The following is an 18396-nucleotide window of genomic DNA, read 5'->3' as shown; positions in this document are numbered from 1 at the left end:
ATCAAAATCAGCAGACACATTTTGTCAAATGAAACTGAAAAATTAGTCTTCTTAGAGTCAGTTTGAGTCCTCTAAGCATGTATGGATTTAGAATATCTTAAAAAATTGTAATATCTAGTGTTAGTTTTCCAACGCTGCTTCTGCTAATGGCGAAAGTTTTACTGTGAAAGGCATGCAGGCACATACACTGGAAACATAATATGGATTCCTTGATCATGTGTTCTACTATCATAATGTTAACTAATTTATTACGTAACAATTTCTTCCTTACATCTGAAACATTAATTGTCCAATTTGGGGCAGCTGTAGAGCGGGGAATGGCATCAACACCTTGATCAGTAGGGTCCACTGGGGCCTGCACATCAAATAATAAATTTAGTTATTTTCTAGGATGATATTCTGCAAACCAGGAAGCCTTAGAAGTAATGATGTGTTAAACAGTAACAGAGATATTTTTTTCGTTATTCCTAAAAGAATTATGAATGACAAATGAAAATTAGTTCCTCTTTTAAAAAATAATTAACATTATTTGAATTAACTTGTCACTGCTTCAAGAAGAGCATATCTTACAACTGCAAAATCTAAACCATCTGTGATTTGAGGTTATATCACAATTTTTTTAAAGAAAAAATGGCATATCAGGGTCAATAAGCAAAGGCATTATCATGTGTCAACCATATACCACATCTGAGGAATTTCTCAGCATCCAAGCAGAGGCTACAGAATGAGCAATAAACAAAAAAGAAGAGCATAACAGAAGAAACTCATATAGGATCTGAAAAGAAGACAAGTTTCAAGGAACAATGGGGTTATTCTACGGAGAAAATTCACAGGAAGGAGCACCAATACCAAACAAATATGGCAAGAGAAGTGTGCAGCGGATCACATGAGAACATTAAATTGAACCAAAACCAAACCCAAACCCCCTTTTCTTTACTAATATCAAAACAGAAAAGATATGAAAATTTAAATCAAATAAACCGTGTTAGTTAGTTAGTTATTTATTTGGAAAGCTATGTTTTTTTGAAAGTTATAAAAGGAAATTGTCTTTACTAATATCAAATCAGAAAAGATACGAAAATAACCGTGTTAGTTAGTCACATATTTGGACAGCTATCTATTTGAAAGTTATAGATGGGAATTATCTTAACTGATATTAAATATTTAAAGATTCAAAAATTTAAAAGAAACAAATCGAGTTACACATGTATTAAAAGATTACCTCTTATATACAAAAAATAAAAATAAAAAAGATTACCTCCAAAAGTTCTTCTTGTGACGATTCTAATTCTGATAGCTGATCACTATAAATTGAACAGAAACCCCATCACTCAGTCACTCACTTCACCGTTACATAAACGCTTCCATTCTTCAACTTGTGCTTTGCCACCATGAGTTAGAGGGACAAGAAAACTCTGTGGGAATTGGTGGGGAAGATTACAGATTGGGAGACGCGTCAAAAGATGTCTACCAAACCCTTTAGGCCTCGCTCTTTGGACGTAATTCTATCTGTCCTTGTACCACAGTATTATAATGCAGAAGAACTGCTTCTGATTAAGAGTTTCCAAGAAGAGCAACAGCGACTACTGCATCTGCAACATGAAGACATGAAGAAGGTGACCCCACAGTATTATAACAATGAAGAATTGGGTCTGATTAAGAGTTGTTTCAAAGAAGAGGAAGAGGAACCCCAACAACATGAAGAAGAATTGGGTCTGATTAAGAGTTGTTTCCAAGAACAGGAACCACAAGAACATGAAGAAGAATTGGGTCTAATTAAGAGGAGTCTCCAAGAACGGCAACACCATCTGCAACACGGAGAGGCGAGTAAGTCAAAGACAAAGCCAAAGTCAGAGAAAGACAAAGAGAAAGAGAAAGTGAAAGGAAAGAAGGCGTGAAATGCATGACGATGAGGAAAGGCCCACTCCACTCCCTCATTGCTGCTGAATAAAAAAAAAAAATCATGAAAGGCAAAGAATGCATCACCACCACCATCGTCATCGTCATCTTCATCTTCATCAGCCCCATCCAGTGGCGGACCCTTTGTCCTCAACTCCGGGCATGAATCTCTGAATTCTTTGTCCCTTCTAGCAGCTGGCTGTGTAACAATAGCCGCAACCTAAATATTAATTAATAAAGAATACCATATCAGTGATTCAGTGATTGATTGAGACTTGAAAATGAATGCTAATGACTGTGATTGTGAGAGAAAATAGAAGAAAATGGTATTGAGGATACAAGAATGAATGAATGAATGAATACCTCAAATAAAGAATCTGGAGAAGCAGAAGCATTGAGAAGCGCATCAAGGACAATAGCCGAGACCTGTAAAATAAAAATTAGAGGAATGAAGTTAGTAAAGAAAGTTGGTTAGTTAGTTGGAGAGAAAAGTAAGTTGTTGGAGAACCTGAGGTGCGCCCAAGAGGACAATGGGCTTCTTATTGGTGGTGGTAGAAGCGATAGAGGTTGTTGACGCACTCTGTAAACAGCAGAACCGACGAATCATTCTGATGAATTGAAGCAGAACGAACGACACACAACAACTCAACTACAACACCTTTTATTTATCTCGAGGGTAATAATCCCTCGCTCGCTGCCTGTTTTTGTTTTCAAAATATAAACGTAAAATCCTTTCTGCCAAAAAAAAATTAAGATATTGAATATAAACGTAAGATCATTTTTTATGGGAACCCAAATTTTAAAATAAAATAAATAAATTTTGCAGGTAATTTAATTATTAAATTCTTTACCGTCATAAGCAAAAATGTAATTACTAGCTTTTTTTTTATTCGATTTTTGTTGGATTTATCTCGATATTGAATATTTTTAATATGTATCTCTTATTTATGCATTTTATTGTTTCATTTATACTTTTCAGATATAATTTTTGTATATATTGTACTAATTAAGATAAATTATGATGATAGAGGTTAATTGAAAAAATAATTTAACTAAAGTTAAATTAATCCAAATATGTAGATTTTAATTACAATTGGAATCTAATCAACAATTACAGAGTTGGAGTTCGAAAATATATCTTTTATACCTCTAATAGAGTCAACTGCTTCTTGATTTAACATTACCTGGAATAATTTGAATACATAGATTTGAGAACTAGATAAATAAGAAAGTTTGCATCCAATATGAGTCATATATATTACAAATAAATTTATAATATATCTCAAAGGAATTGAAAATGGATTAAACTTCGTGCTTATTGATTGAAAAAAGTATCATGGAGTGGGTCCTGTTCAATTAACATAAAACAAATATATTATAAACATTAATACAAATATATTATTGCAAATAAAATTACCTTCAATTGTTTATTTTATGAAGCACTAATTTTTGGAATCTTTTCTATCCTTTTGGGTTGGTTCTCAACCAACTCTGTGGACGTTTTTTCCAATTCTTTATACCATTTCTTCTTTTCAAGCCTTTAACTTGTAGGAAATGATTTTCATTTGGGAAAGAGAAAGAAAGATCAACATTACTATTTTCTAATCCTAAGTTTTTCTTGCAAATATCATCAACTTTCATTCGTAAATCTTCTATGGCCTTTTCCATAAAGATATAAGCTTTTTTACAATCATATTCTTGTGTGGCTATTGTCACAGATTTAGGACAAATTTGCATATAGCGTTGTGTCCTATCAAGATTAGCAACTTCTTGAACATGTTTGCCATGTGTATCTTTTCATAAATTAATTTTTTGCTCCCCTAGTCCACCTTTTTCAAAATATACTAAATGGTCATTAATTTTATATCTTTGACATCAAGAACCTTGATGGCATGACAACACAAAATGTCAAAAGGTTCAAAAAATTTGCAGCTACCAGAAACTGTACTTGTGGAAGGAGTACATGAAACTTTAAATTCTCCATCCTCGTTGCATAAACCAACAAAATATTGATGGATTAGTTCACCTTCATTTCCTTTTTTATATAACATGTTGCATATTTGTCATACTCTTTTTGAAAAAGATCAAAAAGAGGTAAAATATATATTTGTGCAACCTGTTGCAATAAAGGTGAATTTTCCATCTTCAACCTTGGTACCTTTTGCCTAAATTCAAATTCACACTACAACTTATTATATCTCTTATCACTAACCACCATTTCCAAGTGTTTGAAAAATTATATGATATCCAAGTCAGGTTTCATGCAAGTTTTCAAATCTGCATTCAAGCTTTCATTAAGTTGTGTACTTTGCATGCCAATAGTGAAAGTATTTTAAATATAACATTTTGCCCATTTTCCCTTTACTTTGCACACACATATTAACCATTTGTTATCTTTCAGATTATAATCATTCAGCAATTTATCCTATGCTCTTTGAAAATCAGCTTCCTCTGAGCATTTGTATATGCAAAAACTAGAGTCTTTCAAAAATAAGACTCATTCTTCATCAAACTACCAAGGTGCTTTATACCATTTTGCATCAAGTGCCAAGAACATAAACCATCATATGTTTCAGGCATTACCTGTGGTAAAGCTTTAGCCATTACAATGTCTTGATCCGTGAAAAGAGTTTGAGGCTTCTTGTTCTTGTGTGCTTTCAAAAATTCTCTAAAGAGCCACTCTAATGATTCTGAAGTCTCAACATAAAGAAGTGCATCTCCAAAAACCACCATTCCTCTAAAGTGGTTAAATTCTGCGAACACAGCCAAAGGTCTATATGCATTATTGGTACTATATGTAGTATCAAGGGTAACCACATCACTGAAGTATTCATAATCCATTATCGTTCTTGCATCAACCCAAAAAATAATTTTGTTTTGTTCTTCAATATATAATTGGACTGTATGATAGAATGATGAGCTTTCTATTGATTCTTGTTGAAAGTATTATAATAATCTTCCTACCTCCCCATATGCCATATTTCTCAACCTTTTGCAATGAAGATAATTCTTTTGATCCAAGAGTATGTCTACTCATTAATTCAAATGAAGCCTTTTGCTTAAGGCTTGAATCATTACCCAAATCAATCTCATGAGCTTGAACTTAAGACAATTTTCTTTGAGATATTAGCATGTGACTTGTCTCCTCAGATGCAAAGGATGGTTATGCTCATCACAAAAATCATAAATTTGATACTACTCAATATTTTTCAAGTATTTGAGTTCCAATCTTACTAGACTATTAGTTCTAGTTTCAAGTCGAGGATTGACAGTTAAATGATTCCTTTTGTCTACTCTATGAACACCCTCTTTGCTATATATAACAATCAAAATTATTCCCTTTTTATTCTTGTTATAATATTGCTTTCGAACATTAAATCCAATTCTAGCACCATAATCAGTGCAAAATTTCCATGCCTATTCTGAAGTACTAAATGTATTGCCTTTTCTAGGTTGCCAATCTAACTCTACATCCATGCAAGGTGCATTTTGTGCAACAATTAAATCACTTGGCATCCTAACATGACAAAATAAATAAATTTAAATATAAAAAATTTATTTAAAAAGATAAAATTGAGAAATATGATGTATTGTTTCCATAGGCTTACTTATTAGCATTTGAATGTTGTTTTAACCATGGATGATGGACAAGGTCAACCTTATTGCTCAACCTACATTTCAAATTTATTTGCCTTTAGACATGCAAAATGGCTTACTAAAGATGCAACAAACAGATGTATGGACAAAAGCACTTACCAATATATTTTTCTTTTCAACAAAAGTATGGGGCTGTATTTTACCGTGGACAAAAAACACTATCTCAAGAACTATAACTGAAAGTAAGAGGCAACAAAAGAAACAGAGATGTAAGTAAAAGCGCGGGTTTCAGGAGTATCCTCGTTCATAGGTCCGAGATCCACATCTATGAATTGAAAGGTCTAACACATCTCAAATAAAAAATAAAAAGGGTGTAACTATACCACTTTAAAAGTTTGACACCAAAAGATTGAACAAGTACCACTATATATTGATCAATCTTTTGATACTTCACTAAAAAAAAATGGCATGGACTAGGCGTAAAAGGTGAGAAACAGAGGCGGGAGATGAAAAGAGAAATTGATTTTTCGATTCTAAATTGGTTTGTTGAATAGCTGAAAACGTGGGAAGGTAAAGTAGAGAGAGAAATAATAGGTAAATAGAAAGAAGAGGAGAGATAATAAGATAAGGTGAAAAAGTAACTGTTGATTTACTGTTAAAAATAATAAATGGCTGGGATTAATTAACATGACACGGTCATGTGAAAACTCCACATGAGAAGATCCTAATTCATGTACTTATAGTCTGTAATCCTCTATACATAGATAAGGTTTACCCGAGAGTGATAGTATTTGAGTAGACACAACTTCTGTAATAAAAAAATTCTATTAATTGTCTAATGATTCATATTTTGAATAAGGACATCCTTAGCCTTAATATTCTAGAGCCTATGGGACCTATTATATTAGTCTACAAAAATCCCCCCTCCCCCCAAGTACAATAATCTACGAGCTCAAACTACTAAGCTATGCTTGCAGGTTCAAAGCACTGAGATATCGAGTTGTGATCGTCAAAGTTGGTGGGAGTGTGTTGGTTCCAGTTGATTAATCATGCCTCTTGGACATGCTCTGAAAGAAAGGGCCTTGATGGCCGTAGGCATGTGAGAGGGAAAAACAAAATTTTTCTCAAGCGTAATTACACATACCAATTCAAGATACATGCTTTAGGACAGAATGTTACCTTGTTTGTAATTCAAAACTCGAAGATGATCAATGTTAGGCTTGAAGGTTCAAACCCTCTAATGTTGATCCACACCACCCTTTGTCAAGATGCAAGAACCTTTCTTGAAAACCACCAATCGAAACCCAAAAGGAAGCAAGCTAGGTGTCCCAATAGGAGAGGAAGGAGGCAAGGTTTCAAGGTGTTTAGATGAGTGAATTTTTCAGCAAGAAAAATCACAAGAGTGGCGCATAGAATGGTAGGAGAAGTGGCAAGTTTTTCACACCAAAACTCTTAGCCGAATTCACCTTTAAAAAGAGACTAAAGGAGGATTATACGCTGCTGATTTTGAGTCATAAAATCACTCCAAAATCAGATCATGGAGCGCACAAATCATGGAGCGAAATAAGGCTGACAACCAAGTCAATTTATTGGTCTAACAACCATCATATGGCTGCCTATTTCAGCGCCTCATTCAGCCATAAAATCCTCTCCTAAAATCAAGGACATTATTATGATAAGATGCTAATTGAATTCAAATTCAAATCTAGCTCTTATCTTCTCCTTTTATTATGAAACAAAACTACTATAGTCAATTCAAATTCAAATATTTAAATTCAAAATTTAAATTATGAAATTAAATATTAGATAATTAATTTAACTATTTAAATTAATTAATAATGTCTTAGACTATCCAAGCTCATTATCACCATCCATGCGCCTCCTTCCTTCTTAGGTAGGCTTCCAAACTTCTTCTTGGGCTAAAAACTATTATTAGGCCCAAAACCTTTAATGTTATAATGTCAAGACAGGTGTTAGTGTGTGACCCATTAGGCCCAACATAGCCACTGACATAAATGGGCTTGGGCCCAACAAGACCACAACCCATTTAATGACAACACAGAGCACTAGCAATGCTTTGTTGCCCCAGAGCTAGTTAGGTTAATGACATGATCTTCCTATTAAATGAATTTGGTTATTGTATGTATTTTCTTTCGTCTCGGTTACCTTCCCATTAAACTTAGGGTGAGGAGATGTATAAACCCTTGCGGTTTAGGGTAAGCTTTAATTCGAAATAGGGAATCTTCAATTTACTGAATCTAAAGGCGGATCATCTCATGATCTCTTTTACTATGCATAGATTCCCGAGTCACGTAAATGTCATCCCGATTTCTCCGGTTTACAGATAACCTAATCCTTTACAGAGATTTGACGAATTCCTTCAGCTTATCACCCTAGGTTTGTGTTCTTTCAAGACATGCCCAAAGATATACCTATGTATCTCCATGTTTCAAGCAGACGAGGTATACAATCAAAACATGCTTTCTAGAACACACTCTAGGTGAAAACTTCTGGTCTAAGAAAAGACATACCCAAATAATAAGAAGCTGCTCTAATGATACTATTTGTGAGATTTCCTCATAGAGTCTCTTTGTGGGTCTGTTTAGTGTGAGCTATACCCTTATAGGTCCACCCACGACTTTAGCTAAGATATCTCCATACAAGTAAATAAGTCGTGCTAGTCTTATCCGAGACCACTGATCCCCATTCTCAGTGTCTCTAGACTAGGAACATAAAATTTATGAATAAACATCTGGTATCCTTGAATCCTCATGATCGTGATCTCATCACAGATACTCAAGAGATACCTATTCTATTCCAAGGGATTTATCTAGTTACTCATATAATATATTAACAATAATATCGAGACAAATATGAAACAGGATAAAGAGTGCTTATGATTTATTTACGACAATATAAAAGGTACACATATGTCTTAATATAATCAAAAGATTGTCTCTAAGGCATCCATATACTAACATGCTCCACACCTTAGGATGTATTCTATCTTTTAAGTGGGATTTGTAAGCCATTCGGTCTTTTGTATTATGGTGAAGGTCAGCTTGCAATCTTTCATTCTTGAAGGTCCGTTGTAACAATTCACTGTTGATTAGAGGTGACAATTCGAATTGACACAATATGATACGAATTTAACATAAACATAAATACACTCAACACAAGTACGACATGAAATTTGAAATCGAGTTAAAACATTTGACCTCAACATGACCTGCTTATTTTTCTTGTTGATGCGAATAACACCAATAACCCGCAAATTCATAGTGTGTCGATGTGGGACATGACATGTAAGACCTCGCACCATTAAATTAAGAATTTAATTAATTTAATTATGAGTTAAGAGATAAATTTCATAGTTGACCTTGAATATTTATGAGAGGGCTTAAATAATTAATATAAGGGCTTAATAACGTTGAAAGTCGCTTTTCTAACGAAAAGTGTGGATACCGATTCTGCTTCACGGTATAATTGTGTACCGATGAAGTATCCCAAAAAATTATAATAAGTATGTGAATATTCCTAGAATAATATTTAGGACTGGTATATCAAGTTTGTAGTCAAAATAATGAGAACTGACGTCAGGACTGATACCGGCTACGTAGAAACACGTACCGGCAAAGTGCTGCGAAAATTATAATAAAAATATGAAAAATTCTAGAAAAATGACTAGGTTCAGAATCTGAAATTTGAGATTAAAATGATTAGCGGAGCTATTAGTGCTAATACCGACGATTAAAACTTAATGTGCTTATAAATGTTTAGTGGCACAAAGCCCTAGGCTGATCCTTCAGTCTTCTACATGAGTTTTTGCTGCTGCCTTGCTCTCCTCATTTTCACGTTCCTCTCTTCTCCTTGTGGAACCCAAGTGATCATCTTTTTCCCAACTTTCTTCACCAAAACACCTTAGCTTAGTGTGAACTAGCATTGTGAGTGGAAAAGATGCTCTTTTTCTGAGTGTTGTTACCGTGTGGGGTGAGTTTAGGGGTTGTGTTCTTGGGTTTTTGTGGAGGAAGCCATTTACTTGGCATTTGATAATCCAAGAAGTTACCTTTGAAGAGAAAGGACCGAGCTTTGATAGTCATTTTCGTGGCCTTGTGTAGTCTGATCATTAGAGTTGCATAGAGAGCTCCAAGAGAACCCTTTGTTCTGTTTTGAGCCTTTGGGGTATGTTCTTGAACCTTGTTCATGAGTTTTCTATGTTAAAAGTTAAGTCTTGGCATGTAAAACGAGATGAGTAGGTAGCCAACATAAACACTGACCTTAAGGTGTCTAAAAATGCATGCTTGGACGTGTAATAGTGTTAAAAAATGGAACCTTGGAGGGATATCTTCGCGAAATGCAGAAACTACATTTCTGTCACAAAATATCCAGATATGATATCCGGATATTAATATCCAGATATGGGGTTTGAGATATCCGAATATGATATCCGGAAATTGATATCCAGATATGGGATTTGAGATATCCGGATATGGATATCCGGATATGGATATCCGGATATGTCCCCGTGGAATATCTGGATATTCTGGGAAGTTCAATGTTGTGCGCTGTTCTGTCTAAACAGTAGTGTTGATTGGGTTTCTGGACCCATGAATGGTTAATATGAACCTCTGTAATAAGTTAATTAAGCCAGAATCACTTAGATTAAGAGCTTATGGCTTTGGGAGAAGCCTAAGAGCACTAAACGAAAAAGAAAATGTTGTCGTAATGAAATGAACCTTTAGAATATGAATATTGATGATGTTTCTGGTATAAACAGACCGAGAGTGTGTTGTTTGATGACTGTGGGTTGTTGTGAACTCTTGACTTGGGATTGATTGCTTAAGAGGTAAGCTTTCATGTCCTCGGTTTTTCCCATTGTTGGTTCCACCATACCTCATGGAGGGATGGTTATATGCATGCTGTGTTTTTATGAAAATAAATGATGATTCTTGATATGCCATTGAGCTGTTCTATTGAGTGCAAGTGCCATATGATATGTATGTGGTGTACCACCTAGACGGTAATCCTGAGTATGTGGAAACATACAAGATGGAAACTCCGTGGGTGAGGTACAAGCGGTGTTCCTTGTACTGTGGATTGTAGACGTATGTAATCCCTACATTTTTATTCTCTGGCCAGTAGGATTATTACACACATGATATAGATATATGCTGCATTGCACAAATTTTGGAAATGATATTATCATAATGTTTTGGAACTTATATTGCGTATGTAAGTGAGCTTGGGGTGGAGAGATCCTTGAGGACCCCTTGTCTTACTGAGATTTCTTTTTAGAGATCTCACCCCGTGTTGGGGCACATTTTCAGGTACAAGTACCTCTGGGGTAGATACCTTTAGCGGCAGGAGGACGGAGTTGAGCTGATTGATCCATGCTTCTTTATTACTATTTGTTCATATGATTATGCCTTGTTATTTCCTATATGGCTAGTGTATCTGAGACTTATTGTGATGTCCTATTTGACGAGCATGGGGGTTGTCCATGCCACATTAGTATTTGTTATGATGTTTCAGACTTGAGTTGTATAATGTATCAGGATATTGTACGGTCTAGGTGTTGTAGTTTCGTGACTAGATACCCATTTATATCATGAGGTTATTCAGGTAGTTCTTTATTACAATTTACATACAGACAATATTTTGAAAAAGAAAAAAGTAATCAACTTGGTTAATAATGATAATGTTATAATTGAAAAGAAAAAGTTAGCTTTCGCATTTACTTTGTTGCGCTATTGTCATATGCTTCAAAGCACGAACACGCTCATCCAAGAAAAATTTGCGTGTCGGACACGCGGTCAACTCTCCGACACGTTCCAGCACATTTTTCCGACACGCGGTCAACTTTTTTTGGCATGCGGTCAACGCTCGGACACGGTTTTTTTTTTTTAAAATAAAATCTTAATTTTATTTTGTTAACTAAATATAAAAGAAATAATTTATAAATTAATTTTTTTCTGTTATGAAATTTGACATGAAAAATTAACAAAGTACGAAAAATTATTTATATTTATATTTATGTTATGAAATATAAATATTTGATTGGTTATATGACTTATTATGGACTCTTATATGTATTAAATATAAATTATATTATATATATTAAAAATTTTATTTAATATCTAAACGTGTCCCAACGTGTTCAAATATGACATTTTTTAGAATTAATGTGTCGGTGTGTCGTGTCGTGTCCCGTGTCCCGTGTCCGTGTCCGTGCATCATAAGCCATATGTATGTTTAATACACCGGGTGCATACAGGGTGTTACATGACACAAATAACTTGTCAACCCCAAATTATATTATTTTTAAGCAGGTTGACATGATACGAAAAAATACGAATAACCTGTTTACGACACAACACAAAAAATAAGTTGTAGAAGATTAATACGGGTCAATTTTGAATTTGCGAGTTGCACAATACGAAACGAATTTTTTTGGATTAATTTTTACTAACTCAAACACAACACAAATTTAAAAACAGAACAACCTGAACACAAATTTTTCGTGTCGTGTTAGCTATTCATGTTAAACATTATCACCTCTACTATTAATTTTTCCCAAGCTATTCGTGACAATTTAACCTTTACACATAGTGTTTTCGCATTGCTCAGCCATGTCTTGGAGATTACGGGGGCAATTTTTCACATTTCGTGCCTCGTAATGGAATGTTGCGGTGACGTAAGTCAACCTTGTATTTTTAAGTTGATAAAATTTGGTGGTGACACATTCAATCATAAATATTTAAAAAATTTCTTTTGATAACTATATTTAATATCTTATCGTGAATAAAAGTTATACAAATTAATAAAGAAATGAAAAGAAAAATTGGGACGTGGAAAAAATCATTAAATCAAATCAAACACAAACCAAACGGAATCATAAATATTCGCATTTTTCTTAATCGAATTAAGAAGCAAATCATTTTATAAATTAAATCATTTTCCCCAAACCAATTTAACAACCGGAACCAGAATATATCAATTTTTGGATGTTTAGCTTTTGGACTGAATAAGTCCAATAAACACAGCTCAAATTAAAAAAAAAAAAAAAAAAAATCCTTCGGACTAAGAAGAATTCCCTTTCCAATTGAACAAAACTAAAGCCCCTCTCCTAGACCCAAAAAACCATGGCAAGAAAGGGTACAAGGCCTAAGAGGCAAAGCGTGGCTACAAAGGGGTGCGTTGATGGCGCGGTTAGGGGCGCAAAGGTGGCAAGGCGCAGGTGGGTTCGCAGGGCTTGATGGGTCGGGAATGCAGATTTGATCTGGGTGTGGCTTTGGTGGTTGGGCGTAGGGTGATGGATGGAGGTTACCGTTTGGAGCTTTCGCGCGTGGTGTTGAGTCAGGGCACAGATTGAGCAGCCACGCTACTTGATAGGTGATAAAAACTTCATGAAAATAAAGGGTTTAATATTTCTCATATTATAGAAGATAAATTTATCTCTTAAACACATAAAATGTGTAAAACCCATGTGAAAAAAGAGAAAACAAACTTTTATGTATGTGTAAAAAATAAAAATTATCTCCTACACTATAACAAATAATAAACCCAAAAATAAAACCACACTATTGATTCCGCTTAATATAAAAAATAATATCCAACAAAATCATTTCCAGTTTTGACCCTTTAATGTATGGAGCAAGTGACTAAACTACAACTCGAACAAATAGAGCTTTATCAAGACTCGAGTCCTAATAAAAATGCAACACAAGTGTGTCCAACTTTCCACCTCGCTTAATTGTACTCTTTGAAACTACGACTGCATTAGAATGTGGTCAGTACCAATGATTTTTTTTCCTTTTGTAAAGAAATGTTGCATTAAACTTTTTCTAAAATGTGTACCAAGGATACCTGATTCATAAAGTTTGTAAACCTCACAAAATAAAATAGTTGGTAATTCAGACAAACCGAGTTCATAAATCAAAATATTTTCAAAGCAATCTCGGTAACACCAGATCATACACTTCAGCAAATTATAATTCTTTCTTTTATGTGAGAAAACACCACAAACACTGTCGAAAGGGGGCAAATGAAACACAAATCTAAACATTACAATATTAACTGTACATGTTACCGTTAGTGTATACCGAATTCCATTAGACAAACGGCTTTCTTGAAGATAAACACAGTAGACAAGCAAAAGAAAATAACACAGACATAGCTGTCAATATTCAAAAGGGGGGATAGACAGTCCAAATGTCTAAACAAGCTCAACCCCGTCAAAGTTTTAGTGGCCGTATTTCTGAAACTCCCATTCACTGTTATCTGTACCAGCACAGAAATACAAGGTCATTAAGAAGTACAATTCTTAATCCATAGGGTCCCAACAGAAAAGGATAGGTTAAAGGAATTCGCCGGCATACCTAGAGGACATACTTGACGGGTCTTAAGCCATCGACTAATGCAATGGAAGTGAAAAGCATGGTTACAAACCCCTGTATAAGATGTAAGCCAGAGCAAGTAACGGTTTGAGTAATCATGCATACGCTAAGCAGAATAGTAACAACTACAGAAGTCTTCATAATTAGAGAATGGCCTACAAACTTTCTTTGCAGCTCTGACTGTTCAAAAGAATGAATCCTAAACTGAAGTAGCACAATATTTTTACTCGTGAAGAGAAACAAAAACAAGATTTTGACCCCATTATGTGGATTTAGCTATACCAAAATCTATGTGGAACCAACAAGTATATTAACAGTTAGAAAACTACAGAATATTACACAAGCAAAGATATATTTTAAGGGAACAAATAAAATCATGATGTAATGCATTTGCACAACAAAAATAACCTATGGAAATGTGAATGGGAAAGCATAGAATCGACTATCATTTTGGTTTGCCATTCTACAAGAGAAAGGAAAGAAAATGATAATTGACTAGACATCATTGTTTGGTATCATGGAGAGGGTGGAAAGGGAGAGATTATAAGAATCCATAGGTCCCACAATTTCTCATCCCACTCTTTATTAGGAGGATTGGAAAGGAGGTAAGAAAGTGAAGTGGACCCACATGTTTTTATTTATCTCAACATTACCAACATGCATTAACATGTTTTTTTGTAATGAAACCAAATAAAGGAAAGAAAGCATCCCTTTTTACCCATAAGATGATGCCAAACAAGGGAAACAATAACACCTACACTTCTCTCATCCTTTCCTTTCTTTTATTTTCTATGGGTATCCCTTCCTTTCTTTTCCCCTCCTTGAAACCAAACAAAGCCTGAAGACCATCGTAATAGTTGATTCTCATAGTTCAAACCTCAGTTCAGCAGTTCTGAGTCAAGAAAGTGCAATTCGATTGAAAAAGTTGCAAGCAATTTAAATAGACAAGAGGTCATTAAATTATGGTACAATTCAAACTGGTTATCTCATACCGAGTAGAATAATCTTGGAAGTACACAGAGCTTAAATATAACAATGTAAATAAAATCTATGATGTGTAAAGCAATAACTGTTAGTATCTCCATTGGTTCTAAGGAGGATGAAAAGCAACATATCGGTCAATGTTTGGTTTTTGCTGAATTTTCTGAAAAGCATGTTGCTATTGCTTTGTATCACTATTGATATAATGGTTCCTTACAATAGACAAAATGTTTTTTTCCTTTTCAAATCATAAATAACTTGAACTCGTATATCGTGGAAATGAAGTTTCTATATTTCCTCAGTGAAGAGTTCTGATTGTATTTTGCTTAATTTTACTAATGAATAGGCATATTTTGCATGCGTGATTTTGATGTAAATTTAATTTAAAGAGAGAAGGAAAGAAAATGTTGCCTATTAGGATAAGAAGAATACCTAATCTAACAACCCAAATAGCCATATGAATTTGAGGCAGCGGATATAAGGACGAGGAAGAGTGGGTTTCTTGATAAAGTTAGAGAAAAAAAGAATTATCAAAAGACTAAACCAGTTCAACTTACATCCCAGCCTAAGAGTGACTCAGACCTTTTGTCTCAGTTAAGGTCAAGGAGTTAATATTAGCAGCCACCAGCCATATAAAATTTTACACAGCACAACATGGCACAAACAGCACCAGGAAGGGATTTGGGTGAATCAAAAGCTGTTTTCCTTAAGATTATAAATTACTGCGTTCAGACAATGGTTTTCAGTCAAATACCCAAAGGCTATTCTGTTTTATAAACGACGGAAGGGTGTACGGTAAATTTGCTGAATATTCATGATACAACCACTTCGCACATTGAAGCACCAATTTAGGTGTAATTTATGAATAACAAACAACCTGTACATTTCATCTTTTACAGGAAGGTTGGCTAGAGATTTCTTGTAAAAAAAAAACACTAGCCCCACTCAGTTGATAAAGAGAATACTTCAATCTTTTTTGATTCTATGTAGTATTTTTATCATTATACACATTTATACACATAAAGGAAGGAGGAGCCGTATGAGGTGAAAATCTCATGTACGGTTCTGGAACGGCGATTCTATGAACCGAATAACGACAGTAACGGATGTCGGCTCAATCGGAAGGAAATTATGCAGAAGCTTTACAAAATTATTATGAGGCTATGCGACTGGAAATTGATCCTTATGATCGAAGTTATATACTTTATAACATAGGCCTTATCCACACAAGTAACGGAGAACATTCGAAAGCTTTGGAATATTATTTTTGGGCACTCGAACGAAACCCATTCTTACCCCAAGCTTTTAATAATATGGCCATGATCTGTCATTACGTGCGATTATCTCCACTATAGAAAGAAAAAAGAAAAGAACGAACACATTTACGAATACTAATAAATACTAAAAAAAAAATAAGTTAAAAATGTCTTTATCATAAATTTTTTATATTTTATTATATTCCTACAATTTGATCTAGTTTCAACCCTAAGATAGCAGATGAACAAAAAATAAATAAAAATCTAAAAGGTATATCACATAAAATCAACGATCAAGGTTAAAAGTAGGAAGAACTGTATAACCGAACGAGAAACATGAGGCATTTGGACATACCCCAAGCCACAGTGCATTCCTCGCTAGTGGCGCTAGCCTGGTTGGCTTGGCATTCAATACCTAAAATCAGTGAACAAAAATTAAATTAGGGGAATCTTATCAAATCGGATAAACACGAATTGAAAAAACATGCTTACATAGATCCATGATGTGGTTCCTGCAGATAGCACAGTTATCGACAACTATATCTGCAATCACAGAACAAAACAAAACAAAAAGTCAATTTCATCAACAACAACAAAAATAATCGTAAAATTTAGGGTTTAAGATTGGGCGCACCCCAAGCCCAGAGAGCAACGGCGTTCCACTTCTTGATCTCGAAGCGCTTGGGCTTCTTGGAAGAAGGACCGGCACTGCTCGAAGGATCGCCAGCGGGAATCATCGCCACGTCGGAATCAAGAGTCGCCATGCCCCTCTCTCTCTCTCTCTCTCTCTCTCTTGAGTGTGCGCGCGGAACTTGTGTAGCGTTTAGTTGAGTTTATTCCCCAATGTGTTAACAAGACTAGTACAAGCTCTACGCTTCTATTATCATATGTATTAATATACCCTTTTCAATTACGAAGTTTATTGGGCCTTGTTGGGCTCGATCCAAGTTTGTCCATAGTCCAATACGAGTAGCTAGCCTTCAATCATTAAGTTTAGATTTTTAAATATTTTTTGGGAAGTGTAGTTTATTGGACTCATATTTCATGGGCCTCTCTTCTTCCTGGACTTGGCCTTAACTACATGACTATATATATAGTTACAAAAAAATCTGTTACTTTCATTTATGTTTTTGTTATTCGTATGATTATCCCCTTCAACACTACTTTGGCTCACCTATTACCATGCATTACATATATCTTTAAAGTGATTTTAAAAATTGAAGAAAGAAAAATCGAATTATTTCATCATTTTGTAATAAAACATGGTAAATAAGTACGATATGTAACTTACAAATTATATTTTTTTTTCCTTTTCAATTTAATTTTGGTAACTTCAAAGTTATACATTTTACTCTCACTCGTGCATATTTTTTCTAATCAACCAAAATGGGTATCATCCATCATTTTTTGCATTAAATCGGAGTTTTTTTTTTTTTTTTTTACAATTTTAAATGGCGACCCCCTTATCTCAGCATAAAAAATCTCCGATAATGCAGAGAGCATACTTTTTAAAATACTAGGCAAACGCCATAAAGTACATTTTTATATGTATGTTACATCTTTACTTATTTATCCACTGTATTATTATCTAAACAAATGGTGATTTATTCTTAATTCCTTTTCTATATGTTAACTTCATGATATTTAAATATAGAAAAAATGTTTGTCATTTTAAATGACACAAAGTTACATCATTTTTAATGAAATTACGTCATTTTGGTATGTGTTTATTTTCTTTCTTCTTCATTTTTTTTCTTTCTAATTTTATAAAAAAGAGAAAATGATAAAACAATTCAAAACGACGTAATTTCATTAAGAATGACATAAAATTGTGTCATTTAAAAAAATAAATATTTTCCCATGTAAATATATATGAGATGCCTATCAAATATATATATATATATATATATATATATATATATATATATATATATGTATGTATGAGATACCTTAAAATTCATCATATATTTCTTTTCCTCACTGATAAAACAGTTATATATTTACATTTCGTTCTTGCTTATTATCACAATATTAGAGTTATTTAAAAATGAGAAGAAAATGAAAACAAACACTGAGATTATGTATCAAATTTTATCTTTTCATCATATAATTTCTATCATTTTAAATTTTTCGAGGAAATGTTTACTTTGTTGGATATATCAATAATATAATCAAATAGTATGTTCACGTATAAGCTCAATAGGTGAAAGCATAGTTATTTGGGTCCATATGGGCTGGAGTCCAATAGCTTGCATTATTTCTAAGGT

The 18396-nt window shown here is 34.0% G+C and overlaps 1 protein-coding gene across 1 annotated transcript; it reads right to left on the bottom strand.

Moving 5' to 3' along the window:
* Window positions 1-13533: 13533 nt before the first annotated feature.
* On the bottom strand, window positions 13534-16986 carry LOC133296480 (RING-box protein 1a). The gene is made up of 5 exons (XM_061495480.1): window positions 16764-16986; window positions 16622-16672; window positions 16485-16544; window positions 13875-13946; window positions 13534-13776 (listed from the first exon to the last, which is right to left on the bottom strand). Exons 1-5 carry the CDS (start codon window positions 16891-16893, stop codon window positions 13739-13741), a joined length of 351 nt encoding a protein of 116 aa, XP_061351464.1. The 5' UTR covers window positions 16894-16986; the 3' UTR covers window positions 13534-13738.
* Between the last annotated feature and the right edge of the window lie 1410 nt (window positions 16987-18396).

The sequence above is a fragment of the Gastrolobium bilobum genome, unplaced genomic scaffold, assembly GCF_033153095.1.
Source record: "Gastrolobium bilobum isolate Gb01-03AN ecotype WA unplaced genomic scaffold, APGP_CSIRO_Gbil_v1 utg19125, whole genome shotgun sequence".
NCBI classification, from domain to species: Eukaryota; Viridiplantae; Streptophyta; class Magnoliopsida; order Fabales; family Fabaceae; genus Gastrolobium; species Gastrolobium bilobum.
This window is presented reverse-complemented; position numbering and strand designations above follow the sequence as displayed.